This window comes from Blennius ocellaris (genome assembly GCF_963422515.1).
Source record: "Blennius ocellaris genome assembly, chromosome: 2".
NCBI lineage: Eukaryota > Metazoa > Chordata > Actinopteri > Blenniiformes > Blenniidae > Blennius > Blennius ocellaris.
In genome coordinates, this window is record NC_137651.1 from 21,106,584 (window position 1) to 21,120,986 (window position 14,403).

The window sequence follows — 14,403 nt, forward strand, 5'->3', positions numbered from 1 at the left end:
ATCATCTCACATCGCTACACCGCAAGCTGGGGGGGGGGGGGGGGGGGGGCGTTTTCAATTACCCAACACACACACACACGCGCGTTCCCCAATTACCCGAGACGCTCTTTCACCAGCCTGACCTTCAACAAGGCAAACTGGGAAATGAATTTAAGAGGCTGCTTTCTCTCGCTCTCTCTCTCTCTCTCTCTCTCTCTCTCGCTCTTCTTCATCTGCTGCGTTCGTGACTCGGAGAGGTTTTACGACTAAAGAGAGGGAATATAAAACAAAATGTGGACAAGGTAGGGTGTGTGAGTGACAGTGGTAATTACAGAGCACTAACATGTGGGTGAGAATTACAACAATTTTTTTTTTTTTTTTTTTAATTGAGGGGAAGGAAAACAGCAGTCGACAGGCGGGGTCACAGGTCAGAGATCAAATGTTGACCGGCTGACGAGGGCAGGGCAAAGGTCGGCGAGGGAGCCGGGCTTAATGTTCCGCTCCTGACTGCCATGCTGAGGAATGTAACGGAGATGGCGGCGTAGGGTCCTGTAAAATGGGAGCAGTAATGAGCTCCGACAGCTGTTGCTTGCAGCAGCGGCCGTCGTAAAACGCCGCAGTGACTAACAAGACAATAGGGACGGGACGCCCTCACCCACACCACCACCACCACCACTCTGTAACTTATCCCTTAAAAACAGAGGTAGTAACGTGTAAGTGATGTGCTGAAGCAATCATGAAGGGGGGGGGGAGTCATTTTATTCTCATATATTAATCCTTGGGGCTGCACCGAGATTTAATCAAACCACAACCTCTTTAACCGCTCAACAAGTATTAAAAGCAGCGATAAAGATGCACTAAATCCGCCCTCAGAATCCCATTTTCCAAATTTAATTTGCAAAGAGTTTAAGCACTTTGTTTATCTTGAACAATTCATAATTACTCAGTCGTGTGCTTTTCTCTTCGTTTCCTTCCTTGATTTCCATTACAGGACGATGGAAACCAGCAAGGCGCTCAAATGTTTTAAACAGCGGTGTACACTTCAATAAGCTCTCTCAGACAAAAAGATATCCACAAAACGTATTGTTTTAAGTGGAAATAATATGGGAAACCAGTTGGATCCTCGTAAATTATTACGCTGTTTGCAGCAAACCTGGTCAACACTACCAAGAATACTACTGAGTATAAACAATGTCTTAAACAGATGTGGAGAGAGTCTGTCCTATTGTTACATTGCAGCAATTGGGATCACTTCTCAAAATGGTAACTTATAATTCATATTAAACAAATATCCAACAAAAGGCATTTCATTTAAATGTATTAAATGTCACTGTTCAAAGCACGATTACACTATCGTGATTTTAAAACAAATGGTAACATACAGCTGGATTTTCTTCTGTTAAAAGAAACGACTTATGAGCTACAAAAATGTTAAAACCTTCTTTCAAAACATGTTTGAGGTGATTAATTGGAGAAAAATATTTCTATTTCAAGAGCATGCCAGCAAAGGGCCCAAAATTGGAGCAATTGTTCATAATGTCCTATCAATATCAACTACAGGAGAGTAATTAGTTAATACGGCGGGGGGGAGGGGTCATCTACTCATCTGATTCAATGAGCTGTTTCACTGAGTGACGAAGCCACAGGAACTCGATGGAATGTCGAGCCAACTATGAACTAAGCATCTTAACAGATGTTTTGCGAGTTCAAGCTGTTTTGTGACACACGCTCGCTCAAACACATCCAAAATCTTGTTATTTTCCTGGGAAAGGGGAGCGGAGGGATTTGTGTGTTGGGTGTTTTGAGTTTTCTTCAGTTCTCTCTCTGGATGTGTACATTTCTACCAGGAAAGGAAAGTAGGTCTAGAGACCATGTGGAACTGGTATTGTCATGCCGAAGATTTTGTTAAAACACACATGATGAGGTGAGTCAGTGGAGGTCGGATTGAAAAAAAAGAAAAACCTAGAATCAACAGGGTTGAATCATGTAGCTAGATGGAGGAGAGTGAAGATGCCCTCTCAGGAATATACCACGGAACGCTATACCCTTCATTCCTGCTTTGAGCTTCTTATGTCTCTTATTGCTTGCTCTATGGCACCTTCACCTGTATGCAGGTAGTGAATAATAAATGTGTTTGAGAATACATCACCTTCCCCTATTTTGCCACCTTTTTCCATCACCGCCCTCTGATGTTTTATATCTATTTGTCTTTTCTATTGTTCTCGCAGCCGCTCTGTGGAAGACTGAGTTTGGCGCTGCAGCGGTTTATACCCTCATTAGCTCTGCGTCACCGTGACTGATCACTAAGTACCACCTGGAATCAAAATACACCCATTAACCCAGCACCCTCCTGCTTTATGTTTGCGCAGAGTGATTGTGTATGCTAGTGTGTGAATCGGTAATTCAGGCGGACATGGCTCGAGAGCGAGGAAGACAGAATCAGTGACCATGTTTGGGCGAATCTGCGTGTGAGGTAGACTCCTTTTCAATAGCAGGGTTTGGTTACTAATACAGTAGGCAGCGAGATATTTTAGGCTGTTTAAAAATGGCTGGAAACCACAGCCCCTCTGAGCACGGAGGTAGTGGGATGTATGTGGTGTACTGGCAGTGGTTGTACTTACGGGTGCAGGGCATGGACGCCGGGTCTGTTTCCGAGCGGAAGTATCCCTTGTCGCAGACACATGAGGTGGATCCCTCCCTGACCGAGTAACTGTGGAGTGGACACTTGGAACAGGAGCCGTCGGTCGCCAGAGCGCGGTAGTAACCGATCTTACAGGCTGAAAGACAACAAGAGCACAAAGGAAGATGAGGTTGGGTTCGTGTGTGTGAATATGCAACGTAACTTTATCATTTCAATCGCAATAAGAAGATTCAAGAAAAATGACAATGTATTTGTTCTCGCAAAGGGTTTGTGAGATTATAGGACTTTGCAAATGTAAGTACAAGCAGTTTATCGGAGAGCCAGAGGAGCATCATGGGGATTCTGTGACCAAGAGAAGGAGCTTTGGAACCAAACAGGGCAGTGTTTCCTAGAGGAGGAGAAAAAACCACAAGCTTGGGGTTGGATCGCTCACGTGCTAATGAGGAGGCTAGATGGACATGTAGCCAAGAAGGTCAGTGAGTGGAACCCACAAGGGAAGAGCAAGAGGGGGAGATAGTAGTTAAATAAGAGTAGTTTTGGTGCATAAAGCTAATTAGTGGTCATTATGGACCAGAAGTCAATCACATGTATGGTCAAACAGTGACGCCCCCTACATCTCTGAAAGTGCTACTCTTCGATTCAATAAACATATATCCAACCGGTTGCTGGTGCCAAGAGACAACACGCAAATTTTGTTTGGTTTGTAGAAGCATTCTGACCGAAAGCGACCTTGGCATGAAGATCTGTTGAATGTCTATTTTTCCCTAAAAATTGTCTTGTGTTTCGAGCTATGGTAACAAATGCAGAAGGTTATATATTAGGAGCAGTGCGTTTGTCCTTTAAACTACACGATAACATCAGCATGATAAACCTAATGTAACAGTCGCTTGTTCTTAAAGTCACGATAAACCAAAAGCTCTGCCAGATGAAAGGTCAGAGCAACTCCAAAGAGGGTATTATGGTGTGGACTGTAATGTACTAAATCCTTTAAGCAGTTGTTAAGAGATTTCTTTTTTTTTTTTTTTTTTAAACCAGGGGATTACAAAGATGCAAGGATACATCAGCTAGATAGCATGTACCTACAAATGATACTTAACTTCAGGGTAATTTATCCCAGCTGCTGCTGGTCGGGACCAGCTGGGGTGACTACACCAGCAGAAAGCAAGGCCATTAGCACGAACCCTCATGAGGCCACACAGGTCTGTACCACCCCACTTGGCAATCCATCTAATCATCAGCAGATCTTTTGTTAAGGACTGAAATGGTTCACCAACTGACCAAATGACGCAATGATGCATATATGAAGTACAAACGAAGCTGGTAAACTTAAAGTGTTGGCATTGAGGCAATGTAGCCATAGTGCTGCATTTGTACAATTAGAACAGAATGGTCCCATCATGACTGTTTGCCCTTAAATTAGCAACAGCAAAACAATACGTTGCTGAGAGGCTTCTACTTCTTCCTTTGCCAATCCCTGCCCCCAAACCACATTTGTCCTCCTTTTCCATCCCCAGCGCCCTCTCTCTTTTCACCTTTCTCACGAGTCGGCGTTCTGTCATCAGAAACAACAGGAGAGGAGAAAAGGCGACTATTTCCTCTGACAAAGAGAAAAAGATCAAATAACCACCCCTTGTCTTTGTCGCAAATCTAAACGTAGCTTCTCTGTGCTGGCAAGACTCTGTGCTGCAATGAAACCAGATGCGCTGGCATTTCAGACCATTTAACAAACAAATGCCACCACACACTTGGCACACTGGAGGCTCTGTCAGTCTCACAAGGCTGGACTTTTTCATGCTCCACAACACACACACACACACACACACACACACACACACACACACACACACACACACACACACACACACACACACACACACACACACACACACACACACACACACACACACACACACCTCAGTCTGAAATCGTAACCTAAGTGACACTTTTCCTACTTTTGGCGACAGTGCTCGCCTTTCTTTTGAGTGACAGTTTGATTGCAGGGCTCGTCTTTCAAGGAGTTCTCCTTCCTCTATCCGTTTCTATAATGGTCGGGGAAGCCTGAGCAGGGTTCTATTTCACCCCCTGAGCACTGAACCAGAAGATGAGGACAAAAGAACAATTCTTCCAAAGGTGCGGCGCAGACAGTCGCAACACCGATTGGACCAAATAACCTGTCATTCAGCGGGGCTGCTATGCATTTTCCCGACAGAGAACGAATGGTATAGAGGCAAGCGGGTTGCTGGTGTGGGTTTAGTGGAGAGTGGGTGGTGTGTGCCTGCCTTGATGTAGAAAAGACTCACTGAGGACAGATGGGTACATTTACTCCCAGCATAGGTACAATAATTACACTTACAGAGAGTAGGAGAGGAAGGAAAGGGGAATGTCCTCGGAAAGATCAGATATCAAGTTAGCATACAGAACCCGGTCACATCAACACATTTCCACATTAGAAATTAAATCAGTGCCGAGCCATGTATTCTGCAGCATGAAGGAATCATGCCCTCCAAGAAAAACACAAATTGAACTGGCCAGTTCAAACAGCGAAATAAATTCACAAGCCTCTCCAAAATATCAGGAAATCTGCTCTCTTGGAAGACCAATAAAGTCCACCTCTTTAGCCCAACAGCAGCTCTTCTGTAGCAGCTGGATTAGCGTAGCGTGGCATTAACTGAGCTGGGGCTGGCTGCTACCTGCTGAGCCATTCTTTGCCCATTCCCACTCGCTCAATCAGGGACTAAATCCCTATCGCTTCACTCGCTAACATTAAACTAAGGGCCTCATTGATTGTAGCCTGCAGGGGTGTGTGAAGCCTCCGCTTCTTTTCTTCACAGTTACCAAAAAAAAGGAGAGATTAGCTGGGAGGCACTTTGTGTTATCTCTCTATCTTTACAGCAGTCCTTCAACACACATCACCGAGAAACAAAAGAAGATCTTCGGGATAGGGCGGACATTGTTTAAGAGGTGGTGACCGCTTCAGGTGATGAAACACATCGTTGCTGTCGGGGATTGTACGTGTGCGCTGACCAGGAAAGTGTACAGAGTTGATAGAGGGGTTGGCCAGCTGTCCATGAGCCGATGCCCCGTGTGCTAAAAGCTTGGAGGGAGAGTTAATTGAGTCCCATGCTTCACAGCCTTTGGGTCTGAGCCTCTTTAAAGGACTAAAGACGTGAACTAAGAGCGGGCTACCTCACACTGTGCCACGGTTGATGAGTTTTTTCGCCCGTCAATTATTAAGCTGTCCCAGGATGACCCCCCTCCTTCCCCTCCCCAAGGGCTCAAAGGCTGCCCTGGAATTCTTCACACGACTGTGTATCCCTGTTTTTGCTTTTTTAGACATGCTCTGGCATCTTCATCTGCGGTTTGGATTTTTGAGCCCGTGTTTGAAAAAGTGATGTCAACATATCTCGGCTTGTTTATAGCCACTGCTGCCCTAAAGAAAGGAGCGGTAGAGAGGAAAAGAGAGGTCGATATACGTGTAAAGCGAGGGAATTTGCTTCCTATTAGGTGTGTGTGTGTGTGTGTGTGTGTGTGTGTGTGTGTGTGTGTGTGTGTGTGTGTGTGTGTGTGTGTGTGTGTGTGTGTGTGTGTGTGTGTGTGTGTGTGTGTGTGTGTGTGTGTGTGTGTGTGTGCTGGAGGAGAGACCGCAATGCTAGTGGGTGGTCCAAGAAGACTGTGGCTTCGGAGAGGAATCTCCCTTAAGACGTTGCTGGATTTATCACTGGCCATGGTAAAACCTACACACAGACGTAGAGACACACACACACACGCACACACACATGCGGACACATGCATGTGTGTTTCGCTTTTATGGGACCGGAGCTGAGAAGCCTTCATCGTATTCTCTTATGCAGCTCTAACCTAATTTTTCCACATTGCTGTCTCCATTTTCGACCCCGCCGGTCGCTTTCTCTCCTGCATTCTTTCTTGTGACGCTTGGTCTGCCCTCCATCTCGCTCTCTGAGGCTTTCTCTCGGCAGGCCTCCTGCTTTCAGACAGAGGAGGGTTTGTCAGGTGCCAAATCCCTGAGCTGAGAGATCAAAGGCAGACAAAGAGACTGGTGACTTACTGTTCTATTCTGGAAAGGCAAAAATAATGGAATCCCTCATAGACAGGGGACATTACATTCTTCCCCTCTTTTCCCCCAGCAGCTCTTTCAATCCTCTTGTCTAGCTTTAGTCTCTTTTGTCAAACCCTTCCTCTGACCCGTCCCCATCCCTGTTGTCTCTGAGCTCAAGCCCATTTAGAGGAGAGAGGGAAACAAGGCAGAGGGAGTTAATGAGTATAGTTGGGCCTGAGTGTTGAGGATACTGCCAGATGAATTGGTCACACTGCATAAAAAGGAGGGGGAAATAGGATGGTAGTGACAATCTGTTAAAAAAAAAAGATAGGAGCAAGCTAACTAATGATACAATGACAGCTGCCCCCGCGCAATCCAACTAAAGCCTGGCTAAGTTTTCCTCTGAGTGGCAACAACCCACACAACTGTGCTTTGAACAATCGTAGACGCTCCCAAATAAAGCCACATCTACCCACACACCCTTGTTGGGATCTGCAGGACCACAGAAAGTTTGTTCATTTCTGGGGAGAGACAATATTCATTTGTCATGAGACGCAGTCATGACATGAATTCTGACCCAGGAATGTGATGGTCTTTCACACCTAGAGTGGGGAAGGGGGGACATTCTCCAGGACCTTCCTCCCCCCTTTCTGCTCACAAGACTCTCCCCCCATGCAATCAGCCAGTCACTGATTGGTTGAAGCTCTCAGGCTTCGACACCTCTGAAGTCACACGTGGACAAAAGGCTTTCACCCAGCCTCCGCTAAAAACACTCTTGCAAAAGCAAACTCCAACGAGGTGGGTTGCTGAAGAGCAGCTCATCCAGTGTTAGCACACAGCTAACACGAGAGGCCGGCAACCAGAGGCCTCCACTCCTCAACTCATCTGCTGACCCACCACGAGGGTCAGACCTTCCCCTGATCCAGAGACCAGCACCCAGAGTCTGCTCTCCAGGGAAACCAACCGGTTCCTCCAGGACGGGACCAGGGACCCTCACAGAACTTCTTTGTGTTTTTCCTGAACAAGCAGGAAAGCCATCACAGGCCTGAGCGACCAGCTCCTCAGTCTGAACAAAGGGACAACCAGGAGCTGTAAGAAGGACTCCTGAAACATCAACTCCATCTTCTTCTCCTCAGCCTGCAGAACCAGCAACCACAGTTAGCAGGAGGTGCTAACTACAGGAGAAGGCACCAGCTTCCCTCCAGCACGACAACTGAACTCTTCCAAGGAAGTGGTAACAACTGGGCATTACTTGAGATTAGTTAAACTTGATGCTATGCATAGAACTGTTTAACTTTATGAAGATGTGTTGATTCTGTTACAGTGATCGCGTTCTGTTGATTATGATATTAGGCACCGTTATCAACCTGTAAACCACTGTTAGCTCTGCCACAGACACAGGGTCTGCATGCTAATCTGCTTTACTAACTTGTTAACTCGCAACCCTACACATATCACATCAAAGACAACATCACACCGTAACCGAACACCATCTGACGACTCCTGACGTTTTACAAGACAAGTCTCATTCACATAAACTCATTCTAGAAATGGTCCCTTAGCAGAGACACACAGAAGCAGATGCTGTGGCTAGCTTCTATTGTTCTTTTGCTATCAGCACATGGCCGAGCTGTAAAGGACAGACTTCCTGTTCTCTGACAACCTCCATTTGGAATGTAGTTTCTTGTGATCCGCCATCTTGTTTTGTAGTTCCATCACACGTCACACACACACACTCCCTCCAACTCTCTCTCTCTCTTTCTCTCTCCACACACACACACACATGCACCTACACACACCCAGCTGTATATAGGTAGTTAGAATCTGTGTTTTATTTGTTTTCATTGTTAATAAATATATTTTTGGAATCATACTTGCTGTTTTATTAATGTGCACAAAGGTGAATGAAATGTCGACCTCTTCTGTGTTAAGAACTCCAAAATCCTTCAAGCTTTACTGTTAATTCTGGTAATTGTAATTAATTTCACTATTAATTCAAATTCCTGATTAACTGTTTAGTATATCTTATGAGACTGATATAACTGAATTGGCTATCATTTCCTGTTACGACAGGTGGTGCTCCGAGGTATCTGATACAGATCAGATTAAATTTCAACATTATTAATAACTATCTTTGATAATTATTAATCATTATTGATAGCCAACCAAAACATAAATAGTGATCCATATGAGGACATAATGGTCCCAACATAATGGTGCCCCGTGTGAGGCTACATAATGGTGCAGCCCGTGTGAGGACATAACATAATGGCGCCCCGCCCGAGGGCATAGCAAAGTCGACTTTCATTCATATTTGTGCAATATTAATATCAGCATACACTTTGGTACAAACCAAAAAATCTCTGATTCCGGTGTGAAATCTCCCAAAGCTTTCACATCCACCATTGTCTTCCTGCTACCGCAGTAGACATCCAGCCGTACTCACAAAAGTACGACGTGGTGAAAATTGTTTTATTCACAGCTGAATCAAAATTGAGAGACAGTGTGTGAGTAAATAAGCCCTTTGAGTTACACTGGAGTTGCTGCTCCAGCTGATGTCTCCAAGTTACTGCCCTGCAGTGAAACATTAGCATTCGAATGACACCCATTCAATGCAACTAGAAGCAAAGTTGGTGATTCCATTGTCCTGAAACTTATCACATCAGTGCCACCGGCCGTGTGATACTTGAAGAGTGAGTGAGAATCAGCTGATACTGCCAACGCATATCAGCATAAGAGCATTTTAGCCACAGTGACCAAAAGCACTGTGAAGTTTTTACCTTGCTGTTATTCCCAAATTCCAGCTTGAGTTAAAGTTAAAACTTTTCCTGACTGACACTGCCATGCATTTTAGTTAGTGTATGTTTTAACCCTGGTACGCATTTACAATCGTAAATTCCTACCTGATCTTATCTGTGTGTGTGAAGCCCTCTCTCCACAGGGAGTCCCCCTCACATCACAGAGAAGAATAATCCTTTGATCAGGCTAACCACAGGAACATTTTATGGTGTCTGCTAGACAACTCCATAAACACACATTTAAGTTTTCAAACGATAACTTAATCTTAGCCTCATCATCAGCATCCCTTTTGAAACAATGGAAATCAATAATTTGGATGAGTTGATCGCTTCAATTGCAAAAAGCTTGAAACCTGGTTTCACGGAACTCATTGGCAGATTGAGTCTGGCTGAATGCAATGAAGAGATAATCTCTCTAATTAATGGTTCTGGTAATGCACAGACTGCATCCCATGGTTCATTGTTGAGATGTTTGCTTCTAATCTTTCATAGGCAAACCACCCTCGCCTGTAAAGTTAAAGCAGACTTAGAAAAGGAAGTAGAACTTTTAAAAGTGCAAAATGCTTCTCTCCTCCATGAAGCTGGAACGGCGAGTAGAAAAGCATTACACTACTTAAAAGATCTACATGCAGCAGAGTCAGAACTCTGCTCACAAAGAGAAGAACTGTTCAGGCTTAGATCAGAGAATCTAACCCCAGTCAGATCTTCCAGCCAATGTGACTCTGGTTTTTCAGATTCATCCTCTGCGGAAGAGGAGCAGGGATCCCCACAGACGGTGCAATCTGTCCCAACCGAGTCAATGTCTTTGGGACTCCAGTCATTTGCAACCTGTCTGTCAACAGACAGAGACAACAATGACTTGACTTCCCAGTTTTCCGACTCAGATTTTGAGGAGACAGTAAGATTATCTTCCAGATTCTCTGATCAAAGTCCCTCTCATCCATCTTGTGACTCCCAGGTCAACAGGAGAAGGGGGGTCAGCTGCTTCACAGCTCCCCCCGACACACCTCCCAGACCTGAGGTATGTGAGCCAAGCCATACCTTTTCAAATGCTAATTTGGTCCTGTCTTTATCAGAGAGGAAATCCAAGTTCCCTCGCTTTAAAGAGCTGACATTTTTAGCAGAAGACATGCCAATATTTGATCCAGACAACTCTGATCAACATATTGAGGATTATTTGAGAGAGTTAGACACTCATCTAGTTGATCTTCCACACGCCACCGACAGGGAAAGGATTCTCTTTTTGCGGAAAACCAGCTCACGAGCGGTCCATAAGTTTATCCAAACACAACCTCCCAGTGTGCAAGACAACTACACTCAGCTTCGCCAAGCGATGACGGAAGAATTTTCTTCTGCCGTTGATGAAACTGACTGTATAGTTGGAGCTCTCCAAATTAAACATTCACGTCTTGAAAATCCCAGGGATTTTTATCAACGTTTGAGACACACGTACTTTCAGGGTAGAAACACACCGGGCTTGGAAGAGAACCCAAAGTTCAAATCCATGTTCTTGCGTAACCTGCACCCTTCCATACGTGTTCACGTTGCACTCATGACACTTAAAGGTATTCCATCCATGCATGAACTCAGGAAGATCACACAAGCAGTCTGGGAAACTGCTGTCACTTCCAAAATCATCGCAAAACCATCTGAACCTGCCAGTTCCAATCCTACAGTGTCAAACAGATTTTCTCCCCCACACCCCTCTCACAACAGGTCGAGGGGGGGTGTGAAAAGACAGCAGGGAACCCAGAAGCGTAACCGCTGCATCCCACAGCTGCCTAGAGATGGCCATGCTCAGAACAGAAGCTGCAGAAGACCATACTGGGAGATTCTGTCTCAAAACCAAGACGTGCACAGTGACCGGTCTGACAGCGACGCCCACTCTGACAGTTCTGACAGTTCCAGGCACAGTCAGGACTTCTCAGACAGGGACAATGCCTCCGACCGTCTCTCTGTCTCCCACAACCAGGAGCGTTACCGCCCGGAGCCCCGAGCAAACCACAGACGCTCCAGGGCTCCTCATAGTCCATCCCGGCACCGACATCAACACAAATGCTAATCCAATGTAGCCACCTTGTTTCCTGCAGTTAGGCAGACTTGAGTTGTCAGCAGCAGCAGAAACTCCGTCCCTAAACAGTAATAGCAAGACACCCTGCTATTAACTTGGTAAGCCTAACTTCTGATTGGACGCAAAACACTGCTGTCCATTCAACAAGTACACTGGATTATATTTTGTGCACAACCTTGTCAGACACAGAGCTAGTTTGAAACACTAGTTAGGACTCATTATGACTTACACATAGTCATATACATGCATTTCCATGCAGCTCTCATCAAGGTGACACCTCTCCTCCTTCTCACCTTAACCCATTCTAACTAACAACCCTGTGTCTCACTAACACCTAGGGGGAAACAAGTTAGTTATTTTACATCATGACAGTGTCATTGTGGTTTATCTGAATTTTGTTCCATAACCTGAAGGATTGTTTTGTACTACTCTTGCATAGCAGAGATAGATAGTACCAACAATGCCCAGTTGGTTACCAAATGTCCAGATGTTACCACATGAATGAACTGATGAAATGATGAATGAACTTTCTCTTCTGTGGACTGAACGTGTGTGTCCTCAGAATCACACATCGAGTCTGCTTCTGAAGACACAGGGGGGATGTTGGGATCTGCAGGACCACAGAAAGTTTGTTCATTTCTGGGGAGAGACAATATTCATTTGTCATGAGACGCAGTCATGACATGAATTCTGACCCAGGAATGTGATGGTCTTTCACACCTAGAGTGGGGAAGGGGGGACATTCTCCAGGACCTTCCTCCCCCCTTTCTGCTCACAAGACTCTCCCCCCATGCAATCAGCCAGTCACTGATTGGTTGAAGCTCTCAGGCTTCGACACCTCTGAAGTCACACGTGGACAAAAGGCTTTCACCCAGCCTCCGCTAAAAACACTCTTGCAAAAGCAAACTCCAACGAGGTGGGTTGCTGAAGAGCAGCTCATCCAGTGTTAGCACACAGCTAACACGAGAGGCCGGCAACCAGAGGCCTCCACTCCTCAACTCATCTGCTGACCCACCACGAGGGTCAGACCTTCCCCTGATCCAGAGACCAGCACCCAGAGTCTGCTCTCCAGGGAAACCAACCGGTTCCTCCAGGACGGGACCAGGGACCCTCACAGAACTTCTTTGTGTTTTTCCTGAACAAGCAGGAAAGCCATCACAGGCCTGAGCGACCAGCTCCTCAGTCTGAACAAAGGGACAACCAGGAGCTGTAAGAAGGACTCCTGAAACATCAACTCCATCTTCTTCTCCTCAGCCTGCAGAACCAGCAACCACAGTTAGCAGGAGGTGCTAACTACAGGAGAAGGCACCAGCTTCCCTCCAGCACGACAACTGAACTCTTCCAAGGAAGTGGTAACAACTGGGCATTACTTGAGATTAGTTAAACTTGATGCTATGCATAGAACTGTTTAACTTTATGAAGATGTGTTGATTCTGTTACAGTGATCGCGTTCTGTTGATTATGATATTAGGCACCGTTATCAACCTGTAAACCACTGTTAGCTCTGCCACAGACACAGGGTCTGCATGCTAATCTGCTTTACTAACTTGTTAACTCGCAACCCTACACATATCACATCAAAGACAACATCACACCGTAACCGAACACCATCTGACGACTCCTGACGTTTTACAAGACAAGTCTCATTCACATAAACTCATTCTAGAAATGGTCCCTTAGCAGAGACACACAGAAGCAGATGCTGTGGCTAGCTTCTATTGTTCTTTTGCTATCAGCACATGGCCGAGCTGTAAAGGACAGACTTCCTGTTCTCTGACAACCTCCATTTGGAATGTAGTTTCTTGTGATCCGCCATCTTGTTTTGTAGTTCCATCACACGTCACACACACACACTCCCTCCAACTCTCTCTCTCTCTTTCTCTCTCCACACACACACACACATGCACCTACACACACCCAGCTGTATATAGGTAGTTAGAATCTGTGTTTTATTTGTTTTCATTGTTAATAAATATATTTTTGGAATCATACTTGCTGTTTTATTAATGTGCACAAAGGTGAATGAAATGTCGACCTCTTCTGTGTTAAGAACTCCAAAATCCTTCAAGCTTTACTGTTAATTCTGGTAATTGTAATTAATTTCACTATTAATTCAAATTCCTGATTAACTGTTTAGTATATCTTATGAGACTGATATAACTGAATTGGCTATCATTTCCTGTTACGACAGGTGGTGCTCCGAGGTATCTGATACAGATCAGATTAAATTTCAACATTATTAATAACTATCTTTGATAATTATTAATCATTATTGATAGCCAACCAAAACATAAATAGTGATCCATATGAGGACATAATGGTCCCAACACCCTCCTACTGCAGCCCACCTTGACTGACCCGCATGCGAAGCCTGATGGGCCAGCTATTCTGCAGCCCACATAACAAAGTACCCAATACTCTCAGGAGCGAAAGCATGAGAGCTAACCTGCACTACAATAGCAATCCCCTGAACCAAAAAAAAAAAAAGAAAGGAATGTAACACCCAGCACATGGCACACAATAACTCGACCTGCCCAGGCAGAACAATCGCCTCCCTTGTAATCAAGAAAAGGAGAGAATTAAGTTCAAACCGCTGCATTCTCCTTCCTTTCAAGGCCTTGCTTTATCTTCTCCGGGTGATGAAAACTCAGTCGCTCTTTTTTAGTCATAACAGACAGTGAGCGCTCTTCAGAAGAGCAGTCAAGAGGCGTCCTCACAAAGCCGCTCTTTCAAAAAGCGATGCGATCGGCTTTCAGGACCTGAGGGCAAGGAGAGTCTCTCCTTCTCCTGCACCTTAAGAAGCCCACCATCACTATTTAAACCTGCTTTTCTGGCATCCACCTCTGCCTTTGTGCTC

General features: G+C 45.2%; 1 protein-coding gene across 2 annotated transcripts in view; it reads right to left on the minus strand.

The window, feature by feature from the left end:
* epha4l (eph receptor A4, like) overlaps positions 1–14,403 on the minus strand; it is a 69,336-nt gene that overhangs the window by 32,268 nt on the left and 22,665 nt on the right. For both annotated transcript variants that reach the window (XM_080504721.1, XM_080504720.1), the window contains exon 4: positions 2,601–2,756. In XM_080504721.1, the coding sequence (XP_080360847.1) occupies positions 2,601–2,756 (156 nt within the window). The remainder of the gene's footprint in view (positions 1–2,600; positions 2,757–14,403) is intronic.